The sequence below is a fragment of the Mus caroli genome, unplaced genomic scaffold, assembly GCF_900094665.2.
Source record: "Mus caroli unplaced genomic scaffold, CAROLI_EIJ_v1.1 scaffold_13078_1, whole genome shotgun sequence".
Taxonomy (NCBI): domain Eukaryota; kingdom Metazoa; phylum Chordata; class Mammalia; order Rodentia; family Muridae; genus Mus; species Mus caroli.
The window spans coordinates 1-15,716 of record NW_018389460.1 but is presented as its reverse complement, the minus strand read 5'-3'; the positions used below and the strand labels follow the sequence as shown (position 1 = coordinate 15,716).

General features: G+C 42.9%; 1 protein-coding gene across 1 annotated transcript; it reads right to left on the bottom strand.

Moving 5' to 3' along the window:
• Positions 1-2,221: 2,221 nt before the first annotated feature.
• On the bottom strand, positions 2,222-9,097 carry LOC110288118 (angiogenin-4-like). Its single transcript, XM_021154557.2, has 2 exons — positions 8,991-9,097; positions 2,222-2,836 (listed from the first exon to the last, which is right to left on the bottom strand). The coding sequence occupies exon 2, from the start codon at positions 2,816-2,818 to the stop codon at positions 2,384-2,386; it is 435 nt and encodes a 144-aa protein (XP_021010216.1). The 5' UTR covers positions 2,819-2,836; positions 8,991-9,097; the 3' UTR covers positions 2,222-2,383.
• Between the last annotated feature and the right edge of the window lie 6,619 nt (positions 9,098-15,716).

Here is a 15,716-nt window from a genome sequence, read left to right as displayed (position 1 = left end):
TTAGTCCCCTATCTGATTTAGGATAGGTAAAGATCCTTTCCCAATATGTTGGTGGCCTTTTTGTCTTATTGACAATTTCTTTTGCCCTACAGAAGCTTTACAATTTTATGAGGTCCCATTTGTTGATTCTTGACCTTACAGCACAAGCAATTGCTGTTCTGTTCTTCCTTACAAGCCACCATTCCATGAAATCTGGGAGATTTTCTTGTCTTTCCCTTGCACAGTTAGCAATCACAGATGGCTTTGTCTTCAACTTCTCATATGGTTTATTCCTGAGGCACAAGGCTTTAAGTGTAATTTGTTGTTTCACTCTAAACAGCTTTGTGTTATGACAGAGCAAAAAGACACGGTACAGAAAATACCAGGACTGAATTCAAACTGCTGCCCCATCCACTTATGTGATTGATTGATTGATTGATTGATCTATTGATGACTGATTGATGGCTGATGTGTAGGAGTAAGTTGTCTCCTTCTTCCATGTGAGTCCCCAGATAAAACTTGGGTCATTGGTCTTGGTGGCAAGCATCTTAGGGAAACTTTTCTAATGAGGGGCATTTGAAAACCTCTACCTGTTTTCTGAAGTAAAGATGGCTCTTCCTGTGCTGAGCACAGACCCGCAGCCCACTTCTCAATCCCTTCCTAAATCTGAATACTCAGGAAGGCCAGGCTCACTCAGGTACTGGCTATGGATTGAGCTCAGAGAAAGCACGATTTTGGTGGTTTTGCATCTAGCAATTGTTTTCTAAATAAAATACCTAGGCATGTGTTCATAAACCTTTGCTAATGGGGCGTTCCCTACTGAGCCTGTGCACCTGACAGAACTCAGCAAGCTAGGCTTATACAGAGCATTTATACTTGAAACAAATCTGGATGCAGAATGGAAAGAAAATAATCTTACTATAACCTTCTTAAACCACACAGTTGTCAAATAGCACTCGATAAACTAAAAGATTAATGAGAGAATTACATAAAATAGACAAGTTTTAATTTTTAAATAAAATAGCTATGACAAATGAATGACTTGGGAGTATCCCATGAGAACTATTCCTTGCTTAAGACCAGAGAGAGACACTCAATGGATAAAAAGGGAAATTTGATGACCTATGAGAAGGGGAAGAAACCCCTTACTTGGCAATCTGGAAAGGAAATATTCCATCATAATGAACAACTGTTTAAGGCCTTCACCTCTTGCCAGTAGTAAGCCTGCTTTTTTCAAGAATGAGGAAGAAACCTTCTTTGCAAAAAGATGTGTACTAAACCCCTTATACAACCCTGGTGGTCCTTGATTCTACCTTTGTAAATTATAATTCCACCCAAGGCACTCCCTGAGCCACCCTATGATCCCACCTATCAAAAGATAAAAAGGGGTCATGAGGTGGCTCAGCACTTAGGAACACTTGCTGTTCTTGTAGAGGACCTAGGTTTGGACCCCAGTATTCACCATGACCATCTGTAACTCTAGTTCCAGGGAACCCAACACCTCTTCTGACATCCCTGGGCCCCAGGTACACATGTAGTGCCCATACATGCATGCAGACAAAACACATATAATAATAGATAATGCACATAAAATAAAATAAGTAATATTTTGGACAAAGAGTAAGAAAAAAGGAGGGATATGCTTATGACCTTTTAATGTGTGGCTTGAGTGGCATTGTGCATATGACCACTATTAAGACAATTATATATGATTCTCTGTTGGGGAACCCATACCCACATTTGGGTATGCCTTGTTTACAAACTTTTTGTTGACAACCCATGTCAGAATTATCACTGATAAAAGTCTCCAACTCTGCTTCATGAAGGCTGGTCTTGAAATTTTATTCTGTGAAACTATGAATCAGGTTTGGCCAGAGTTTAGGTCCTTAAAAAAATTAAGAGGGTGCATTAGGTTGCTGAGGATGACAGCAACAGTAGAGGAGTAGAAGGCAGGGGATACCCTTGGTGTGCTGGCTCTTGATCCTAAACTTTCCAAAGGGCTTCTTTAGTGACCTATTACCTAATAGACAACTTGGCTCCTTTGAAAATTCTCTGTCCTGTCTGAAAATCAATTTAGCATCCACAGCACCATAAAAAGATGAAATCTACCTTCCCATTGACTAGCAGGTAACGAAGAATATCTCTCTGTGTTCCAGCCCCTTTCCCCTGGGGTACAGCAAGGAGAGAAAACAGGAAAAGCTAAAGTTACTGGGAACTAGTGATCTTCCAGACTGAGTCTTAGTGGTTTTTGAGATATCTTTATTTCTGTACATTATAAACCAGGAGAAGTATATTTCAGATAATTCATTTTCTGGCCCGTGACAGTGAATGCTGAACCAGTGATCATGGCTGTGAGGGGAGATAAAAAGAAAACAGAGCTAGGTCTGTGCCAGGGCCCTGCTCTCTATGGACTGATAAAAGACTCATCGAAGTGGACAGGCCAGCCATCTACACAGGCAATAACAATAGATCTGAAATCTTTAAAGGCTCGGTACCGGCATGGAGGCCTGGGAGACCTTCCTGAGTGCCTGCAAGTGGTGATCTGGAAGCGAGAATTGCTTATTCTGAAGTTTTCTCCATAAGGGCTTCCTTTCTTTTCACAGATGGCCTTGATGTTGTTCTTGGTGTCATGGATAAAGGTGTTGACATCTTTGCAAGGCGAGGTTAGCTCTCTTTCCCTCATCATACTTTCGCAGTATCTGTGATCCCGGCCCTTTGGCTTGGCATCATAGTGCTGAGTCAGGAATTTTATGTACCTTTCGTTCTGAGCCAGAATTGGAGGAATCACAACCAGACCCAGCATGAAGACCAACAACAAAGGACGTGGGCTCATTGCCATCTCTTCCAACAGTGATTCCTGCCAAGGGCAAAAAAGCAGGAGTGGTCAGGCCATATTATATTCTAACTGAGACTAAGTGGGTAGAGACTTTTCTCTCTGAAAGAACATGAAAAAACCGAGTCTTCAGCTACCTAATTCCATCTTGGCCTTGGCCTTCCTAACTGACTCAATGCCACAGCCATATATATTCCTCTATACCGTAGGTTCAACATCATCCATAGTATAACAGAACCTATTTATATTTTTAATTCACCTATTACTTAACTTGATAACAAATATTACCCAAGTCCCTATTGGGCCCAGAAACTGTGCTAGATCCTAAGGCACAAAGACCTTTAATATATACCAAGGGCAGGTGCAGTATATGTCAGCAAGGCCCAGTAACTTAGGAAACAGAGACAGGAGGATTGCTTCAATCCTGGAGTTCCACCCTAGCTTGATAATGTAAAAGACACTTTTTTCTTTGTTTTTTGTTTGTTTGTTTGTTTGTTTGTTTGTTTTCGGGGGGGAGGGAGTGTAGGGGGAGGGGAGTGGTAAAGGAAGAAGAAAGAAAAACAGAAATGCACAAAACAGAAATGTGTATCAATCGGGGAGTCATGGGTGTTCCTGAGGCAAGATGGATGATAACACAGGAGCTGAGAGTCATGAAGAATGACTTGTGGGGATTGAGAACACAGGACAGCCCATGCCCTAAGGCTACTGAGATGGGATTCCAGGCAGTCACTCAGTTCCACATCAATGAGGAAAGCTGTAAAGAAGATCACCTTGGGATGAAGGGTGCAGGTCTACTTCTCCCAGAGGGCAGAGTTGCTATGCAGTTCATAGGAAGAATGGAACACATTGTGTGGTACCTGATGTGGGTCTACAAGAGGCTCTTACAGAGCAAAATGGAGAACTCAAGCTTCATCTTCAGATAGGTCTATCTCAGGGGCTCTTTGGATGATCTGAGATAATATTTTCTAGTGTCTCCTACATTTGTAATACTGCTAGCATAGGCAAATGATCTTACAGCGCGGTAAAACAAAACACAAAACAAAACAAAACTGAGATCTCTTTATGAAGGCAGGGGACTTAAAACTCCCTGTAAGATCTTTCTGAAGAGGGGAAGAGAGAAGATTCCTACCATCACCTCCCCAGAGTTCTCAGCTTACCCTGTGCCACACACATCTGCCAATCATAAGCCATAGGGCCAAGGTGTCTTCTTCTGGAATTTGACTTTCTTATAGACTTTTTACTATTATTATTTTTTATTAGACATTTTCTTTATTTACATTTCAAATGTTATCCCTTTTCCTAGTTTCCTCTCTGAAAATCCCCTATCCCCTCCCACCTCCCCCTGCTCCCCAACTCACCCACTTCCTGCCCCTGGACTTCCCCTATACTGGGGCATTGAACCTTCACAAGACCACGGGCCTCTTTTCCCATTGATGACCAACTAGGCCTCTCAAGAGACAGCTATATCAGGCTTCTGTCAGCAAAATCTTGTTGCCATCTGCAATAGTTCGGGTTTGGTGGTTGTATATGGAATGGATCTCCAGATGGGGCAGTCTCTAGATGATCATTCCTTCAGTCTCTGCTCTGAACTTTGTCTCTATAACTCCTTCGATGGGTATTTTGTTCCCCCTTTTAAGAAGGATGGAAGTATCCACATTTTGGTCTTCCTTCTTCTTGAGTTTCATGTGTTTGGCAAATTTTATCTTGGGTATTTTGAGTTTCTGGGCTAATATCCAATTATCACTGAGTGCCAATCATATGTGTACTTTTGTGATTGGGTTATCTCACTCAAGATGATATCCTCCAGATCCCTCCATTTGTCTAAGAATTTCATAAATTCATTGTTTTTAATAGCTAAGTAGTACTACATTGTATAAATGTACCACGTTTTCTGTATTCATTCCTCTGTTGAGGGACATCTGGGTTCTTTCCGGATTCTGACTACTATAAATAAGGCTGCTATGAACACAGTGGGGCATTATAAGTGTCCTTATTACAAGATGGAGCATCTTCTCGGTATATGCCCAGAAGTGGTATTGCTGGATCTTTTCTTATGGACTTTTAAAATGTTATTTCTTAGGAAGTTTGAAATTTTGAGAACTGGGAGATATTGAGCAATTTCTTTTTCTTTTTTTTCTTTCTTTCTTTCTTTTTTTTTTTTTACCATTTTTTCTATTTTTCTATTTTATATAATTAATAAAACAGTGCTTGTATAAAAATTCACACAAAGTTGCTAGATAGCATACAAGTTCCAAATCTGTCCTGGGTCTGTGGTACATTCAGTTTTCTAAGGGTGCACTCAGATCTGTGTAACAGGCAGACATGATGTGGTATCGCATTCTCTTTGGTAAACCTATGCTTCTTACTTACTCCTTACACTATCGCTCTGATATCCACTTTGTGCAGGGTCTGCACTTCCTGAGATGTCAGACATCCTTAGATCTTTGGAGAAAAATATAAAAAGATCATCCTGAGACATAAAAGCCTCCTCATGGTGGGGCTGCAGAGATGGCTCAGCAGTTAAAAGTGTATATTACTCTTCTGAGAGCCTGAGTTCCAGTCCCTGCACCCCCACACTAAGCTGCTCACATCCACTGGCAACTCNGGCTCCAAGGGATCCAATGCTCTGGCCTCTGTGGACACCAGGAACTCTCTTACACATACCTGCCCACAGACACACGCGCATACACTTAACTTAAAATAATAAAAATAAAACTTAAAAAAGGTCACTACAAGGAGGAAATGGCCAAGTAAGTAAAAAGTTGGACTCCATGACAAGCACTTGTACTCCTGGTGCTCTGGAGGTAGAAACACGAGGCTCCCTACCAGCCAGCATTATAATTGGTGAGGTTCAGGTCCCAGAAAGCATGGCACATGGTACACGGCGTCTGAGAAACCTGCACCTCCACACAGAACCCAATCATATCAGATGACCATGAGTGCCCCCACATTTAACAGGAAAAATCAACTTTTATGTTTTGATTTTTTTTTTGTTTTATTTTGAGACAGGGTTTTGCTATGTAGCCCGGGCTAGGCCCAAACTCTTGATCTTCCTTAAGAACTACCACACCTAGTTTATGTGGTTCTAGGGAGGTAGAGCCAGAAGAATTGGAAGTTCAAGGTCATCTTGCGCTCTATAGCCAGTTCAAGGACAGCCTGGGATACAGGAGACCTTGTCTGTAAATAAATAAATACAAAGAATGTTGCATCTTTCAGCCAGCCTAAGGAAATATTAGTTAAAGAGAAAATAAGTTTTCTTAAGTTTTTTGTTTTTACCCTGCATTTTGTTTCTCAGCTGCATTAAGTTAACCATTAATTTTATTTTGTGTTTCCCTCATCCATAGGTCTGAACACTTTTACTTTTACCTTGTGTGTATGAGCATGTGCACGTATGTGCATGTGCAGATGTGCATGTATGTGCATGTGGGGGTGTGCATGTATGTGCATGTGCGGGTGTACACGTGCATACGTGTTTGTGTGTATGTGTATGTTCGAGTGTGTGTGTGTGTGTGTGTGTATGTGTTTATGTGTGTGATGTGTATAGAAGGTTGAGGTCCTGGCCCTCAGCCTATAATCCGCTCAGTAGTTCAGGGTCAGTATAGCTTGGATTCTAGGAGGTCGGGGGTCTAAGGCTCTACTGAGCATGTATAAGATGGGTGATGGTGTGGGAAGTGAACTGTTCTTCTAATTAGAATCTGACACTAGCCCACCATTTCTGTTTCATGATAACCACAGACTCAGTATAAAGCTATAAAGAATACCAAATTCTCAGTCATTTTACAGCACATAAATAACAAATATCCATAAAGCATAGAAGATTATGACATGTAACAGAATCAAATGTGAGTGAGTGTGTGTGTTTCGTTTATTGGGAAGAGATGGTGCACAAGTGCAAAAGGCACTGCCACCCCTAAAGAGTTACCAGGATTTACGTGTGGCGACTGCTTCACCAGAGCTGCCGGGCTGCATGACACCCAGTTGCTGAGCTCTTTATGTTTGTCTTGGGATGCTCTTTCCTGGATGTGATTTCTCTTTTAAAATGAGGAAGATCTGGGTGTGATGCTGCATGCATGCCTGCAATCTCAGAGTGGTCAAGGAGAACTGGGGCAGGTTTAGGGACTAGCCTGGCTACCTCCAACATAAACAAACAAAATAACAAGAGCTGGTAATACTCAAAATGCTCAGCAGGTGGCAGCAGTGGATAGGGATGTTGCCATTCAATAGCAGGACTGTTGGCTCTTGTGAAGATGCCAACCTATACTTAAAACCAAGGTTGTGGGGAATGGGAACTATGAGGCTCACTCAGAGTGCCTCAACTTGCCAGGCTCTGGGTATTTAGGACACCAAAGCAAAAGCCATAATGTGGAGGATCCTAATGCTAATGCTATCATAAAGCAAACAGTTACCAGCTATCGAGTTTCATGGTTGCTGTTTCCAAGCACACCATGTGATCTTAGGGAAACAACCATTTACCTGTCCATATTTCCTGCTGCTCTATAATCTACAGCTGAGAGGGATCTGTATTCTTTACTTGAATCATAGTGCTGGCTTCACAGCAGACTCTCAATATCTCAATATTTTACCTTCCTTTCACTCTTTAGGTCTATGCTTTACCATCCATAAATGAGAGGGGTTCCAGCTTTGAAAGTCTATGGTTCTTACTAAGCTAATGGATTCTTTACCGGTTTCAGGAGCCAAATTTAGCAACACTGGAATTGCAGCGGCAAATTTATATAACCTTAGTTGATAGTAGAAGGTAGCAACTGATAGATATAAGTGATGGGGTGACCTTGGTCCAGTTTCACTGAAACACATCTTCCCTGAGGAACTCTGTGTAAGCCAAGGCTCTGTACCATGAACACTACATAGGGGGGTCTTCATCCTAAAAAGATACTTGCTATTTAGGCTTTGGAAACTCTCAGGCCTATGTGGCCAGGAAAGGGGTTACTTGTTTCTAATTTGCAGAAATTCCACATTAATTTTTATCAATTCACCCAATGCAGTCTCTCATTATGGTTTCTCTAAAACACCCAGGAAGCAACTTCCAGCAGAACACCTCAACCACCAGTGTCTCCTGTCCACCCCCTTGAAACTGTCTCACTGTGTATTTAACTCTGAAACTCCCCTCAAAGCCAGACAAGGTATAATTGTGAGAAAACAGGCGAGAGTGGTATTGTTAGGGAGTGCAGGTGTAAATCTGCCATGGCCAGAGGTGCTGAACCTTAGTCACATACACAACAGTGACTGTCTTTCGGGTTTCTGCAGTGGAATAGTTCTAACTCTTGTGCAGACTCAGTTTACCCATTCTTAACCCAATAGAGCTCACAGGAATCAACCTCCTCTGCTTCTCTGGGTTGGCAGTGCTTTGTAGCCTAGACATGTAGCAAACTACCTGCAGCAGGGGTGCGATGTGATAAACACCCTTTTCCTAGGTACACTCTTGCTACTTTGTGTATTCTCTGTGTATCCTCTCAATAGTCCAGCCTGATGCAACACCTGATGCCTGGTCTTCCTCCTCCTCTTTCCTCCTTTCTTCCCTCAACCTACCATCTTATGATCTTGGTTTGTGTTCCACTTTGTTTTTAAAGACCATCCATAATGTTTTTTAAAGGAAAGAAGCAAGGAGAAAGTACTGCTGAAAACACTTCCTGGAGTGGGGTTTTCTTTTTCTTTTTGGAGACAGGCTTTCTCTGTGTAGTCCTGGATGTACTGGAACTCACTCTGTAGACCAGGCTTGCCTTGAACTCAGAGATCTGCCTGCCTCTGCCACCCCAGTGCTGAGATTAAAGGTCTGGGCCACCATCACCAGACTTGGGGTTTTTCTTATTATTCCTGCCAAGCCACATGCTTGTTATGGAAGGAAACACGGCAGATCACATGCCCTTCTGCCAATGGCTTCCTAAGCCTCTGGGGGCTTTTAATCACAATTTAAGAAATGCTCCTATATCTCCATCTCCTTGCTCAAATCCCATTAATTACTTCCCAGATACAAACCACACCAAAGAAACCTGTTTTCATTTTAAATTTTGACTCTCACTTTTTTTTCTTTTTAATGCCAGAATTTGGGTCCAGAAAGTGTAAAGGGGGGTTAATTGGTTTCACTAAAATAGATGAATTGCTAGAAAGAGCACAGAGGAAAAGAAGCAGAGAGTTGAGAACCCACAGGGAAGAATCTTACCAAAGCTGGCTAGCTTTCCTCCAACTGGGGATGAGTCTAGCTGTGTGCTCCTGGAGACAGGGTCCTGCGGTGTCAAGCTAGAGGCTCCTCACAGGCTGGTAATATATAGTGCTCATGTGACAGGGTAGGGAAAACTTATGTAAACATCTCTACTTTGGCAGAGACTTGTAAACCAAGGACATGAATCATGGACATACAATGAGTCATTTCCCCTGAGCATGCCTGGGTCAAATAGTAACCACGTGGTGGACCACATTTTTTTTTTTTTTTTTTTAGGGAAAAGAATGAGTACTTCCTGTGTTCCTCTTCCCTCCATCCATCTGCAGGAAACAAAATATGGCTACTCAACCTCCTGTTCTTTAAAGCACAGTTGTAAAAACAGCTGTCTACATCTAAGCATTATGGGTACCATGTACAGAAGGACTTATGCATGTCTGCTCTGCTCATGAGGAAACACCAAGATCGAACAGTAGACAAGTCAGACTTTGAATACCCAGACAGGACACAGCAGGGTAGTGAAGAAGTCTATGAGAAATGTTCTGACATATACATCTTCAGGGCTGGACAGATAGCTCAGTGGTTTCAGGCACTTACTCAGGCTCAGTTCTCAGACCCACATGGCAGTTCCCAACCACCTGTAGTGATGCCGTGGTCTGGCCTCCCCAGGCATTGCATATGTGTGGTACACAGACATACATGCATATATATATATATATATATATATGCAATTTAAAATTATTATACATTTATCATATATCTAGGGCATGATCGCATTATTTTAGCTCTTTGTCAATTTCTAGATTTTCCTTCATCATTGTGTTGATATTTGCATGTGATTAAAGCTGTTCTAATTTCTAAAAGCAAAAGTAGAAGGAAAAAAAAAAGACCTACAGGTTGTTAGAGGAGTAGAGGTGGAGGCAGGGGCAAAGCATCTCTCTGTGTGTGGGAACCATCCTGGGGATGTTTGAGGTGAGTCTGGGCACAAGAACTAGAGCATCAACTGACTTGCTGTAGCAGGAGGAAGAATACAGCACTCGAGCATCTTCAGACTCCCTCAGCAAGGCTGGTCCTCTGTGTGGCAGGAACAGGGCTCCCTTAGAAACCAGGAAAGATGCAAGCAGGCAGCTTTGGGACACTGACTTGCAGGCATGCTCACACCTGGAGTTGGGAACACTTGGGGAAGACTACACTGATATAAAGGACCCAAAATATAGATGGGATAGATCTGGATTTACTTCTGGTTGGTGTAACTGAATAAATGGGCTCTCAACATTCCTTTGAGTTCATTAACCTTGCTGTCTCTACATTGGGTAGATCCTTTCCAGAGAAGAATATTTGCTTACTCATTTCTATATTCTCAGTTACTGACACATAAGTCCTCATTTACTGATCTAGAGCCTCTAATCACAAAAAAATCATAAGAAAACAAACAAACAAACAACAAACAAAAAACATTCTGGGCTTCTCTTTAAAGGTTCAGAGATGCAAAATTTGGTAGCAGTTATTAAATAAACTTGATTACTAAGCCAAGCAATCTCTGGCTATGGGAGCTGGCTGATACTTCCCCTGGTGTCTGATGAGGTCATTGGAGTGTTGCAACGGACCTGCAAGTGTTCTACTCTTGCCTGCAAAAAGTTCTGAAATCAGCTAATTTGCTTTCACCAATGAGCTTTTTTTGCTTCTGACCACAGAGTAGACTCTAGGAATGCAACATCTTAAAAAAAAAAAACAATCCCTTAATTCCAAAACTTGAGAGGCAGAGGCAGGTGGATCTCTGTGAGTCTGTGGTCGGCCTGGTCTACAGAGCTAGTTCTAGAACAGCCAGGGCTGTGCAGACAAATCTTGTCTCAAAAAACCAAGCCAACAAGCAAGCAAGCAAATAAGCAAAAGCTGCCCAGAATGTGCACATCCCGATGGATACACTTCCTAAGAATGGGGCCTGACAGATTGAGCAGGAAGAGTGGGTGGCATGAAGACTTGGAAAGGTCCCAAACCTCAACACTTTCCAGCTTTGTTGAGGCACAGCCCAGCTTGAAGGTCCCCTTTGTCCTTGTCTGCTCCCTCTCCATCCTGCACTCAACCCAAACTGTGGGCTGAGAGGAAATGAGGCTGGGGATGTGATAAGATGACTCAGCTGTTGTAGCCTGACTTGGGGTACTAGAGTCTCTTGAAAGGGAGACCTAGTCACATATGACCAGGCATCCATTAGACAGGTGCCAAACTTTGTTTTGACAACTGCCAGCATTTAAACTGTTTCAGAAGTGCAGAGAAGGATAGCACTCAGGGTCTTTAGGGTGAGGCCACTCTACTGGTATCCAACCTGGCACCGAAAAGTTCAGTGTGCAAGCACACAGATGTGGAAGGACTGAGTTCTAGAGTCACAACCTCTCATTGTTAGGAGAGTAGGCAGTCCATTGCAAACCCAGATGGCCTCATCAATCCCCAGGGGGATACCAGACAACTCCCATAGCCAGAGGAGACACATCAATGTGGCCCTGTTTTGATAAACCACCACAAAACAGAGGTACTTCAACCTCACCCACAGCACACACACAGACACAAAATCCCCTAGTCTGACACACTAACTTAAACACAGCAGATTCCTTTTTTAGAGCAACGTCAGAGTGCCGGGGAACAGACAGAGACTCTCAGCAGTCAGGACTCTTCCCGGAAGTCGCTGGACCTTCACCCAACAACTCAGGGGACTTAGAACCTGTTCACATCTCTGACAAAAAAACAAAAAACAAAAAACAAAAAACCAAGGTTCTTTTAAAATATATTTTCCCAACTTGGCACATATTGAAACAGAATTGAGTATTTTTTTTAAAATTTTGTAGTTTATGAAGTTGCCAGGAAAAACAATGTGTGTGTGTGTGTGTGTGTGTGTGTGTGTGTGTGTATTTTCCAGGGCTCAGACCCAGGACCTCACTTATAATACATAGACTACCATTGAGCCACATCCCCAGGCATGAATATTGTATCTTTGTCAGAAATTTTAATTCATATAAAACAACTACCAATTTTTAAAAAGTATTTATTAAAATGTTTAACATCCTGAAAGCCATCCCCCTTTCCTGCAATTTTGTCTGTCTTTTCTCCAAGTCAGTAATATCCATGACACATGAGGCATGAAATTCTTCTAATATTTCTAGCGTTGGCATATTCCCCCTTTATACAGAGTGTGTGTGTTTGATTCTGTCCTTAGGGCTCAGTATAGAGTAGAAGGCATGGGGACACTGTGAGATTCCTTTACAGTGCTAACATACTACTCAACCAGTAACAGAAGTCACAACTCGAAAAGGAAAGCTCACAGGAGGACCCCCTGAGGAGTGGGGGCTTCCTTGGGTCAGGGAGAATGGGAACAAAGACCTGGTGACATCTTACATTTCCAAACAGGATACAAATTAAACATTTACTTCCCAACATACTGGGCTCTGCTTGCAGCCACTCTGAGAGTAACTGCTTACAGATACTGCTTTATACTCAAATGTGCACACAATGGAAGATCTCAAGACATGCTTTACCACCTGCATGGGTACACTTTTTAATCCATGCTTGGAGTCACACTAAGAATGCCTCCAGTGGACAACTCTATGGCGTTTTGTGGGGTGCAGAAAGAACAAGGGTGAGGGGGAAACACACAACCCGACAAGCTAAGCCATTGTTGAACTGATGACTCCCCCAGGCCTGATCTCAGATTGTAGCTAGTTCACTTTTTTTTTATCACCCCTGTTAAACTAAGCTAATCGAAATGAGACGATCTCTCAACCTTCACTTTAAGGAAGAGGGAACTGAAGAACAAAGAAAGGAACATTAACTGACCAAGGAGCAGTTGTTGTCCCTGTGAATGGAAGCTTTCCAATGCACCACATAACCTTTATGTCCCATTGGAATGATTTGATTTTCTAAAAAAATCAAAACTCATGTTAAAAGCAGTATTGAAAAATTACCTAACACTGATTATTTTCATAAATCTCCAAAACATCTGACCTCTCCCTTTTATCATCATATTTTTTCCTGAACTGAAACTGCTGTGACCAGCAACACTAAGTGGCTCAGAGCTGGGTGGTGCTCGCTCTTTGAATAGCTGAGGCAGCGTTTTGGAGTTTGCCAGAGGCTATTCAGACTTGTATGCTGAGGTTTCTAACAAATCCATGTATGGACCAGCTATGACATTACTGCCATCACAGACGGAAGAACTGGCCCACTGGAGATGTCCCAATATAAGAACAAGGTTTTTATCTATCCTGCATCTGAAACAAAGATGCTCTATCACTGAGCAGGCATGGTTTGATATGCTGTCTCAGACACAGCAAATCCCAAATGTAAGAAGGCACAGAGGATGCTGTTGAAACGCCAAAAGTTTCAGAACATACTTAAAGATGAGTTAAGGGGGGGAGGGGGACAGGAAATAGAAAATGAAAACACCACTTATGCTTGCACAACTTTGACAGATTTGCATCACAAATCTGATATCAACATAAATACTCTCAAAATTTCCTTATCTGAGCAAACGTGGGCTTCTTAAAATTCCTCCCTTCGCAGATTCCGTGGTCTCCTATGAGCTCTGGTCTCCAATGGCCATCCATGCTGGACTCTGGCAAGACGCGAAAAGCTAACTGTGGAAACAGTGTTGATCCCACCACACCTCAGCCGCGCAGTCAGACCAGAGAAGTGAAATCTCCCAGGAGCCCCGCAACTGTCCTTAGTAGGAAGGGACTTCCATAGCCAAACCATAGAGGGACAGGAATAGAAACCCACCTGGACCCGGAACTGGAGGCGGCGGCTTTGTTTCTCACTCCTTCCTTCCTGGTGGAATGGCGAATAGGAGAATGAAATTTCCTTTGGAATTTCATTCCCCAATATGGGTGAGGTCAGCGTTGCCTGGCCACGCAAACAGACTGGGACATGCGGTGCAGAGGAGTGGAGGGTGGACGTTCTAGCCTCAGTGGCTGGGACCGCACCCCATTCTTTCAAGGATGCCCCTCCACCTTGGGTAGTTTAATCCCGATCTCCAAGCAGACAATGCTTTCTGCCCATCTGACTGGTAGATGTCTCGAAGAGCTCCATGAGGAACGTCAGCCACAGATGCACCAAGCCTGCCAGTGGGGTCCTGGAAGGTTCCTCCCTGAGGGGCTCCAGGAACCTAGGAATTGGATGCTACCCTTCCTTTGTATAATCATATGATGCCGCATCTTAGGCATGATTGACAATGCACCAGAAAGTCTGTGGAGTAGTGAACATTTTGTCCAACAGGGGGAAGATTTTGAGACTCTTCTTTCACAATGACTTACAGAGTCAATTTAATTTCAACTAAAATCCCAGCCAAAGGAGCTGACTTCCAGACTGAGGCCAGAGTATCACACTATCCATTCTATATGCAACCAGTACGTGGGGTGTGACACTCATCCCTCAGTGAGTAGCCCAAGAACATATTCAGTGGTGTCAATCATAGTTCCAGGAATTAAGACATGCTGTACCAGACCATAGGCAACAACGTGGTTCCAATCACACACAGCAAGTATGGAGTGGCAGGGAGGTAGAGTTCCACAGTGTCCCCCTGAAGTTACATACACGAGTCACTCTGCAGAATCCTGAGTGCAAAAAGGACCTGCAGGACCCTTCAAGACACAACCAACCCAGAGCCCTGTCTGCATGGGAGGTCTCTCTGCAGTCCCTATGTACTTGCAGAAATCTGATCATAAGGTTCTAGATCAGGTTTGTTCAATAAATAGTCTTCCAAAGAGATATATAGAAGGTCATATAACATAAAGGAGAAAGCCTTAGAGCCCCTGTACCAAATATACCTTGAGCTATTGTATATAAATCAGTTAAATTAACTTTCATCCTGCATAGATCAACTTTCCAGTGCTTGAATAAGACCTGAAACAAATAGATAATTTGAAAGAAACAGACATTCATTTAATTTTAGTGTCAGGGATAACATCCCGTCAGTTGGCTTTCTTGTTTGGGAGTCTGTGGTAGAGAAACGCCCACGATGGGAGGTGTGTGTTAAAGCAATGCTGCTCAAGGTCAAGGCAGAAGAAAGGAGGACAGGAAAGGGCACTGTGTCCCACAACATCCTTCAAGGGCAAGCCCATGGCATCCTAGCTTCTTGCTGCTGAGTCTTACTTCCTAAAACTGAGCATCCACTCACAGCAGCACAAGCTGCTTACAACCTGGCTCATAAGCTGGGTCTGGAAGTGCAAGCCTGGGACCCTAGAACTTCCAGCCTGAGGCAGAAGGACAGAAAATTACAATCCAATCTGGGTTTCTAAGCAAGTTCAAACCAAGCCCAGGCTCTAGAGTGACACCCTGTCTCAACACTTCTTGGCACTCCCAAAAGATTAGTCCCTATAAAACGGATTACTGTAACAATTTTATAAATACTGACTACTGTCATTTCCATAGACAACTGGAGCACTTGGCAGAGCTGTGTCAAATACTACACTGAAACTGGACATCTGACAGTCAGTAGGTCAAGAGTAGTCATGGCAAGAGGATCCCAGGGTTGAAAACATTTCAAGTTTTGGACACAATCTATCACCACTGGAATCTGCACAAAAAAAAAAAATCTATCATTTGGGACAGCAAAATACTCACTGTAGTTATAGGTCAAGTGAGGAAGTATTTCTTTTGTTTGTTTGCTTGGTTGGTTTTTCGAGACAAGATTTCTCTGTGTAGCCCTGGCTGTCCTGGAACTCACTTTGTAGACCAGGCTGGCCT

What these genes read in the sequence shown, in the direction of transcription:
- LOC110288118 (XM_021154557.2), bottom strand. Translation starts at nt 2,818, where the DNA reads ATGGCAATGAGCCCACGTCCTTTGTTGTTGGTCTTCATGCTGGGTCTG.